Source organism: Sinocyclocheilus anshuiensis, unplaced genomic scaffold (genome assembly GCF_001515605.1).
Source record: "Sinocyclocheilus anshuiensis isolate Anshui unplaced genomic scaffold, SAMN03320099.WGS_v1.1 scaffold1816, whole genome shotgun sequence".
NCBI classification, from domain to species: Eukaryota; Metazoa; Chordata; class Actinopteri; order Cypriniformes; family Cyprinidae; genus Sinocyclocheilus; species Sinocyclocheilus anshuiensis.
In genome coordinates, this window is record NW_015557182.1 from 637458 (window position 1) to 646895 (window position 9438).

Genomic DNA, 9438 nt, shown 5'->3' on the forward strand with positions numbered 1-9438 from the left:
GGTTGGGTGTGTGTGTGTGTGTGTGTGTTGTGTGCTTCATCACCTGTGAGAAGACCTGCCCCAGACAGGTTCGTGGACCAAGTGCAAATGGATAGTAGCAGTAATAAGGCCTTACAGATAAGAACACAATTAGAAATCAACGGATTTGATGCCAAAATGACGCAACATAAAGGTGTGTTCATGTAGCACATATCGTAATTACATGATTACAACTGTAAAAAGAGCTCATGTCCTAGTTGAACTTGTAATTACAACTTGTAGACTCTGACCCCTGAAATATCACATAACAAACACTCATACAATACAAACAGATATACAATACAGTTTAATGTAGCTATAGCACAGTTAAAAAGGTGCACAGGGTTGTTGTATTATAGCTTTGTCTAATGATTGTACAAATTACACAGATTCATTTCTTTCCACAGAAATTAATAATTTGGAAACAAAGGCTGTAAACGTCAGAGGTTGGCATCTCAGAATTACTGTCATTATGCCATGAATGTGGCATAAATACTAAAACAGAGAGTAAAATGAGACTGTGATAATGACTTACTTTGGGGCATTCACATCAAATCTCTCTGGATCAAACTTCAACGGATCTTTAAAATACTTCTCCATTCTTTGGGAGACATAAGCACTGAACTGTATGGAAAGAGCCCAAAATTATTCAAAATACTCATTTAATCATATACAATGAAATAAGTAAAAGTTATGACACCACTGCTGACAGAATGTATTGCTGATTTGAAATGTTATTAAATCTAATCTAATCTAATAAACAATGCATTTTTTTCTCCATTCTAAGTGACAAGCGCTGTACTTTTTTCTAGTATTACTAGAGATAGCTGCTCTGGGCCGGTACAATGATGGCTACAGAATGAGCCGATACTCACAGCAACAGAACAGCCCCCTGGGATTTTCAACCCATTTATAACCATGTCCTCATGTAGCCAGCGATTGGTTCCTGGAGCAGTTGGGTACAGACGCAGCGTTTCCTTCAACACCTGCAGCATCGAGTAAAAAACAAAGACCATTTAAAAAATGGATACAAAATGCTTTGTGTTTGTAGCATGTAAAAAACATCTCTGCAGACCCACCTGAGACAAGTAGGTGAATTTTCCAAGATCTTCATATGAAATGTCTCTTTTTGTCCCAAGGATTTCATCCACCTCTGCTTTAGCCCTGGGAAGGAAAGGAAATTCACTAGAAAGCATTGTAATGCAAGACGGATGGAAAAGGTCAACATTTTCAAGAAGTGGTTTTTTTTTTACCTTTTATATATCTCAGGATGTCTCCCTAATTCCATGATTGCAAATGAGAGCTGATTGGCTGTTGTCTCTTGCCCTGCAACAAAAACAAGCACTGTTTATAACTGCAAGGGTTTATGAACAAAAATCAAATGTAGCCGTAACTCACCAGCAATGAAGAAAGTCACAAAATTGTCCAACATCTGCTCATGATCTTTTGCACTATTAACTTTTTCCTCCTCTGTAGCAAAACATAGAAATTTGGAATCAAATGAACTATATGACATGCTGATAATTCAAAGACTCAATTACATTTTTAAATTTCAATGACATTTTTCTTCATGTCATGAGAAATCGAATTTGCCTTGATCTTCTGACATATAAGAGGTATTTGTACCTTTAAAACATCCTGCAAGTTTCACAGCATAACCTCCACATAATAAACAAAGCATTTATTTAACCAAGCTCCATAAATGGCTCATTTGGATCTGAGATGGCATGTGACATCACAGGGGCACAAACATTTGCATATACACTGCCTCCAGAGCAAAACAAAGACGAATAGTCATCGTCTCACCATATGCCCCGCCTACTGGTGTTCAGTCGCTTAATGGCTGACACTTGTATACAGTATACAGATGCACGTTCGCTTTCTGACACAGTCCACGCACTTGAGTCTGTTGACAATAGGACAAACTGAAGAGTGAACTCGATTATTCGATTACTGACAAGCCAGAAAGGACTCACCCCTTAAAGGGTTAGTTCACCCGAAAATGAAAATTAGCCCATAAATTACTCACCCTCAAGGCATCCTAGGTGTATATGACTTTCTTCTTTCAGACGAATCCAGTCGGAGTTATATTAAAAATTGTCTTTGATCTTTGTTTTCACGAGATTCACCGGCGCATGCGCTGACCTCATACGTCATGCTCCCGGAGCTGCTTCCGTTTACAACTGTTGGCGCAAGCTATATTAAATTGATTATATTATATTATATTATATTATATTATTATTCGTCTGAAAGAAGAAAGTCATATACACCTAGGATGCCTTGAGGGCGAGTAATTTATGGGCTAATTTTCATTTTTGGGTGAACTAACCCTTTAAAACCAGGTCATTTTAGACAGAGGGCCGGAATGAGGGTTGAAAAATTACTCATTCCGGCCCTCTGTCTAAAATGACCTGTCTAAAATGACAATTTTCCGTGTCAGGACATAATAAAAAATTATCTGGTCCTTGGCAAGTCTTAAAATTTGGAAAATAAATCCTTAGATGAACAACATGACATATCACACTGTGTCATTATGTATTTAACAAAAATAAAGCCAAGATGGAAAAGCCATGTGTGACAAAATTAGGACACCCTATGATTCAATTGCCTGTGCATTCGCTTTTAACAGCAATATCTAGAAGTACTCATTTTTTGTATGACTTTTTCAGTCTCTCACATCGTTCTGGAGGAATTTTGACCCACTCTTCTTTGTAACATTGCTCCAGTTTATTGAGGTTTGTGGGCATTTGTTTATGCACAGCTCTCACCACAGCATTTCATTCAGGATGAGGTCTGAACTTTGACTGGCTATTGCAACACCTTAATTTTTTTTTTTCAGTCGTTCTGTTGTAGATTTGCTCGTGTGCTTGGGATCATTGTCCTGTTGCATCACCCAATCTTGGCCAAGCTTTAGCTGTCAGATGGGTGGCCTCACATTTGACTCTAGAATACTTTGGTATACAGAGGAGTTCATGGTTGACTCAATGACTGTGAGGTGCCCAAGTCCTGTGGCTACAAAACAAGCCTAAAATCATCAGCACTCCACCAGCATTTGCTATGAGGTGTTTGTGCTGATATGGTCTTTAGGTTTTCACCAAACATGGCGCTGTGCATTATGGCCAAACTTCTCCACTTTGGTCTCGTCTGTTCAAAGGGCATTGTTCTAGAAGTCTTACGGTTTGTTCAGATGCAAATTTGCAAGTCTAAACTGTGCTGCCATGTTTTTTTTTAGATAGAAAAGTCTTTCTTCTGGCAAGCCTTCCAAACATGCTATACTTGTGCCATATTTTTCTAATTGTACTGTCACGAACTTTATCATTTAACATGTTAACGGAGTCCTGTAGAGTCTGTGGTGAAGTTCTTGGGTTTTCTGCCATTTCTCTGAGCGATACACAGTCTGATCTTGGGGTGAATTTGCTGGGACGTCCACTCCTGGGAGGATTGGTGTCTGTTTTGAATGTCTTCCACTTGCGAATAAACTTCCTCACTGCAGAATGATGGACTTCATATTGTTTGGAAATGGCCATATTTCTCTTCCCAGATTGATGGTAGCAACAATTGCTTCTCTAAGATCATTGCTGATGTCTTATCTCCTTGGCATTGTGTTAACACACACCTGAAGGCTCCGGACCAGCAAACTGTCGAAACTTCTGATTTTATAGAGGTGCTCACACTTGCTGATCAGTTAATCAAAGGCATTTGATTAGCAGTGCCTGACTGCTACTTACCCTCTTAATTCCTCTTAACGGTAAGGGTGTCCTTACATTGTCACACATGGCATTTCCATTTTGGCTTTATTTTTGTTAAATAAATAATGACACAGTGTGATATGTCATGTGTTGTTGTTCATCTGAAGTTTTAAGCCGCTTTTCCACCGAAATTACCTAGAACAATATGTCCCAGGAACTTTTTTCCCCCAGACCTGTTGAGGTCTGTGTTTCCATCGCGGTCTAAAGTACCGAGAAGATTAGGCAAATAGTCTGGTGACGTAGGTCTGCGCGCGTTTCTCAATACCAAGTACGCAAAGTTCGGACTTGCATCCTCGGTAGAAAGTTTTAAGCCGCTTTTCCACCGAAATTACCTAGAACAATATGTCCCAGGAACTTTTTTCCCCCAGACCTGTTGAGGTCTGTGTTTCCATCGCGGTCTAAAGTACCGAGAAGATTAGGCAAAAAAAAAATGATGCGAATGTATGGTGGTTGAAATACAATGCTGCGTGAACTCAACCAATCAGCATGTTCACCGCCCAAGTCCCGCTGCCGAAAGCGCCTGGGAACCTTTGGAAAAGTACTACCTCACGAGCAGGGACTTTCTGAGGGGTACATTTTTACCCCAATCTTTATTTAGATCCTGGTTCCTGCGATGGAAACACATCGAGTACCGGCCCAACGTCCCGAGTTCCTGGTGAAAGTTCCTGCGGTGGAAACGGGGCTTTAGTTTCCAAATTTAAAGACCAGCCAAGGACTTTTTTTAATTATTTTTTTTTATTATGTCCTGGACTCCTGATAGGCCTATGGAACACCATGGAATTCAATAGGGTCGTAACTTTTTCACATGAGTGTATATGTTTTTTTTAATGCAAAAAAAACAAAAAACCTTTATTAACTTTATAATTAAACCTCAAGGAACATAATAAAATGGTAAAAAAAAAAAAAAAAATCCATGTCATGACCCCTTTAAAAGTGACTTCAGAAGTCACTGAACTTAAAGGGGTCATATGATAATAATCTAATCTAATCTAATCTAATATGACCCCTTTAAGCCATTTTGTAATCAAGTTTGTGCAGTATCATAATTGCTGATCTATGTAAACCTGTGTTAGACAGACATCTTAAGCTGTCAAGTTGCATCTTGTACCATATGAGCTGCATAAAAGCAACGTGTCACATTTTGTCCACAGCTCCAAACTGTTCAAAGTTTTAAAATGTGTTCTAAGACTCCGGTAATCTGTTCCTTTCGACTGCACTTTGTATTTGAACTATAATTGTTTAACTGCTTTAAGTATTTACCAAATTTTTCACAATCGTTACGTTTAAATGTAGTAGTATGGCATGATTAAATGGATTATTTTATTTTTAAAAGACATTTAATTAAACGATTAATTAAAATTTTTAAATGTGCACAATTTTGCAGCCAATTTAATTATTATCTGTACAAACCTAACCTTTAACGTCTCAGGTGTTTGAGAGCCACGTACCTGCCATTTTGAGGATTTGTGTGAGAATGTCTTTGGGGACATCTTCTCCATTTTCTATTGCTGTCTTCCTGTCTTGTATCCATTTCTCTCCCGTTTTACGCAGGAGTTCAACTGCTTCCTTAATTTGTTGCACGGTCTTCCAATTCTTGGGGAAAAGCTGAGGGAAAAAAAAAAGATGATATAGCATTAACCCTACTACTCTGGAGTATCTTCGGATCAATTCTCTTACCGCAAAGAATGGGTCTCTGACATCTAACACCATACCCCTTAAACACAGCTCAACTGCATTCTGGAAGGGGCTGTCGGTTTGCTTCAAAAAATTTAAATCAACACCGAAAGCCACCTGCGGATGAAAACATACTAAGTATTGATTAACAGCTAATTTGACCTTCCTTGCATTAGACATTCCTTTTAAATAAGCGGGAAGAAGAGTGAAACCTTGCAAATGACGTCGAGTGTGACACAGTTGACCAGGTCATGCATGATGGTAGGTGTTTTAGTGTCGGCTATTTCCTCCAGATGGTCCATTAGACGCTCAGACATCTCATTAAAAGTGCCCATCAAGCCTCGTAAGTATCTGATGGATAAGACAGCATCAGCTGAGGTGCATCTCTATCTCATTTCACTATATGTTGTTAACTCACGTGCTGCTAAAAGCTGGATCCATGATGCGACGCTGCCTGTACCAGACGTCATGGTCCGCAGCCGTTATTAGCCCAGTTCCCATGAACCTGAGAAGATTGAGTTTCTTTTAATTCAGCTCAGGTTACACCATGACCTACCTTGCAATTGTTTTTTTTTTTTGATGAATTAATCAGTATATCATGTAATTAATTTGACATGTAGTTAACTAATCTGTAATTAAAGGATAGCCCTATTATGTAAACAGTATGACTGCATCCGAAACCACACACATCCTGACTATAGTAGTAAACAGTACATATCATAAAGAACATACAGCATGTTTTAGCAGTCACAAAGTAATTACTTAATCAAAAGAGGCACATTCAGAGAGTATGCAATTTTGGATGCAACCTAGAAACCCATGATAACATTGTTTGCTTCAGTGTGACAATAGTATTTCTTTCAATTTATCACACTCTGTAAAACAAATGGACAAATGTTCAACATGGTTTACCATTACACATGTATTAGTTTCCATTATTTGTTAATAAATCTGGTTTTTATCTTTTTTAATTAATTTTAATCACAACGGGTTAGATTTGAGGACCCTATGAAAAGGTTAGATTAATTTTCTCTTCTATATTGTCATATTTTCTATTGTCTGTACTGTCTACTCCAGTCAAACACACATATGATGCATACAGATGGATTTAAAGCTATCAAACATGGGGCCGCTAATAGATATCATGATACAAATTGAACTTTGGAACACTGCAAAAATTCGCATTAGCTTATGTTTGTGATCTCCTGCATTTGTATGCACATGAATGGAAGTCAGTGGAATAAAAAGTACCACATACCACCCCTTTTAATTTACTCAATGTGTCAATGTAGACTACACCTAGCAATGCTATGACATATCCAAACCAAATTAAAGCTTACCTTTTTCCAAACAAGTTAAAGAGGCGTTTGTAGACAGAGGGATCTTTGAGATACTTAGGTGACATCAGGATTATCTACAATAACACAACAGTGTTTTTTTTTTTTTTTTTGTAATTGATTTATTTTTAGATTTTTTTGGCTTCTGATTCTGAACATAAATGAAATGAAATTAGATTAAACATTTACCTTTGTAGCCTCAGGGCAATGAACTGCGATCATGGTTTGGTGAAAACTGTTCATTCTGAAGACAGGGCCATATTTTTCTCCCCTTAAAACAAGAACATGGTTAGAACACTTTATCAAATTCCCTTTATGGGATTAATAAAGTATCCCTACATTTATATAGTTTCTAGCTGAATTGAGGAAATTCCATAGCAGTGTTTTTATTATAATTCAATAAATGAATATTTTGACAAACTTCTGACACTGAAAAAAAGAGAAAAAAATCAGAAGTGAAATTTTCCAGCGGTTCCTCATAAGCTTACATGCCAGAAAATGGTTTAATATTTCTATTTAATGCAAAATCACTACACGTGATATGATAACCAGTCTTGGGCAGTAACTAGTAACTTAGTTACTGTAATAATATTACTTTTTATAATATAAAAATAGTTACTTTTATAATAATTAAAATAGTTACTTTTGCAGTAACTAGTAACTAATTACTAATAAGATTTCAGTAATAATATTAGTTACCATCCATAAAACAGCTTAGTTACTTAGTTGCTTTTGATGCCTCATCCCCGCTGATTATCCAACAATTCAACAATCAAACAAATCAAATAATTCCTAAATTTATTTTCATAATTTTCACGACTCGCACATGCATGTGATGTCCCCAGTGCAGCAGGCAAGCTTGGAATATGGAAAAGCTTACAGTCAGCAGATAGAAATATTGCATTATATTGATTTTGTCAGGAAAAAAGATGATTATGAGCACTTTTGTGTAAGTTGTGGCTTTACTTTACTCTGGCATTACATCCCACCCACATCCCTCTGATCGGCATGTGATAAATGATATTACTATAATTAAAAATCTTTTTGGAAAATTAAAGTTTCTTACAAACTTAATGAAATATAATCGTATATGGGTAATGGAGAAATGACAATTAGCTTCAAGCTACACATGACAATTAATGAGATTAATACAACACTTCTACTTGAATGTCGCTATCAATCACTAGAATTGTATGTGGAAGATACACAGTTACAACTTTTGTGGGGCGTGAAGAAAAAGTAATGTAACTAGTAGTGTAACTAATTACTGTTGCCAGAAAGTAACAAGTAAAGTAACAATATTACTTTTGAAATGAGTAACTAGTAATGAGTAATATATTACATTCTTTGAGTAACTAGCTCAACACTGATGATAACCCACCGGGTCCGTGTACGTTTTGATCATTTCATCTCCTATTTGGAATATAATAACGAGAAATGGAAAAACGGCTCGTTTATTCGTTTTTCCGTTTAGTTTAACAAACGGAAAATGAGATTTTGGCTCGATTTCTCATTTTTCGTTTGGGGTTTAAAAATCGGGTTATGGCTTCAATATTTCATTCGCACGTGTGGGCGGCGCTGAAACGCCCCTTTCATCTGATTGGTCGAATCGCTCCGCCTTCAGTATGGCCTTTTCATTCTTTCAGGCAGAATAAGAGTCAGTACGAGTGCGGCACTATAATGTCTGAAACCACCACTCACTGTTAATTACGCATAATATTTTAATCAGATTTTGCTGGGCACATAATTCGTGCTGCTGCGACTTGCAAGTGACCCCTTTAATGCGAGTTACAATATGCTGACAGATTATTTCTAGGTAGCCTATTAGTATTGTATGAATATTGTCCCATTGATAAATACAGTGCAAATAGTTCCGTCTCTTTGGATAAAAGTGAAGTGGAAATAAAAATCAATAATAGACTGAACAGTTCCATGATAATAATATGTCCGTAACATTTACCACTCTCGTCTTTTATTTAAGTCAAAAGGCACTAGGTAGGTGTGTGTGACATGAATAAATAATTGTGAAAATTAATAAAGTTAAATTCATGAAATAAATTAGAAATAAAGTTTAAATTTATGAATGTAAGCATGTGTAGCCAACTCAGTTCAAAAGAAAAGAATGAGATAGAAAAGAGAGAAGGTAGAATCAGTGAACGCACCTTAATACTGACAAAAAAATAACAGGGTTAAGGGCAAATAAAATCCCTATTTTTCATGCCTTAGAATTGTATTAGTTTTATTACATACTAAATTGGTTGATGTTTCTCTTCTTAGTCTTCTTTGTTGGGCTTGAGAAAGCCTACATATATTTAAACATTATTATTATTATTTATTATGAGAGTAATTGACACCGACTAGAACTTTAATGTTTCACCAAATTCAGCTCAGACCTTCAGACTCGTCTGACTCGTGTTGCTGTATCTTTTCTAACTGGTCGGACTTACCTTCCCAAAAAATCCTATTGACTTTCGTTATCTGAGCAATGAAGGCCTTAATACTTAATGTCCACTAGAGGGGGCGACAGGATTAAAAAAAATTAAGTCTACTTTTTTCCTGTTTACATCAGTTTAAATGACAAATAAATACATGAATTTCATGTGTACTGCCATGAATATGCCATATCTGTGTACAAGAACAAGCTTCACACTTCAAGCTGT

The 9438-nt window shown here is 36.7% G+C and overlaps 2 protein-coding genes across 2 annotated transcripts in view; both read right to left on the reverse strand.

Annotated features, from left to right (window-relative positions):
* Positions 1–9438, reverse strand: part of LOC107678664 (cholesterol 24-hydroxylase-like) — a gene marked incomplete at its 5' end in the record, with an annotated part of 26535 nt that overhangs the window by 921 nt on the left and 16176 nt on the right. The window lies entirely within an intron of this gene.
* The window catches only part of LOC107678670 (cholesterol 24-hydroxylase-like), a 13820-nt gene that overhangs the window by 921 nt on the left and 3461 nt on the right, over positions 1–9438 (reverse strand). The window contains exons 3-14 of the mRNA XM_016474029.1: positions 6968–7049; positions 6782–6855; positions 5860–5946; positions 5654–5792; positions 5445–5558; positions 5216–5372; positions 1417–1488; positions 1272–1344; positions 1098–1182; positions 894–1004; positions 554–642; positions 44–110 (exon numbers count right to left, since the gene is read on the reverse strand). Coding sequence (XP_016329515.1) covers positions 44–110; positions 554–642; positions 894–1004; positions 1098–1182; positions 1272–1344; positions 1417–1488; positions 5216–5372; positions 5445–5558; positions 5654–5792; positions 5860–5946; positions 6782–6855; positions 6968–7049 — 1150 coding nt within the window. The remainder of the gene's footprint in view (positions 1–43; positions 111–553; positions 643–893; positions 1005–1097; positions 1183–1271; positions 1345–1416; positions 1489–5215; positions 5373–5444; positions 5559–5653; positions 5793–5859; positions 5947–6781; positions 6856–6967; positions 7050–9438) is intronic.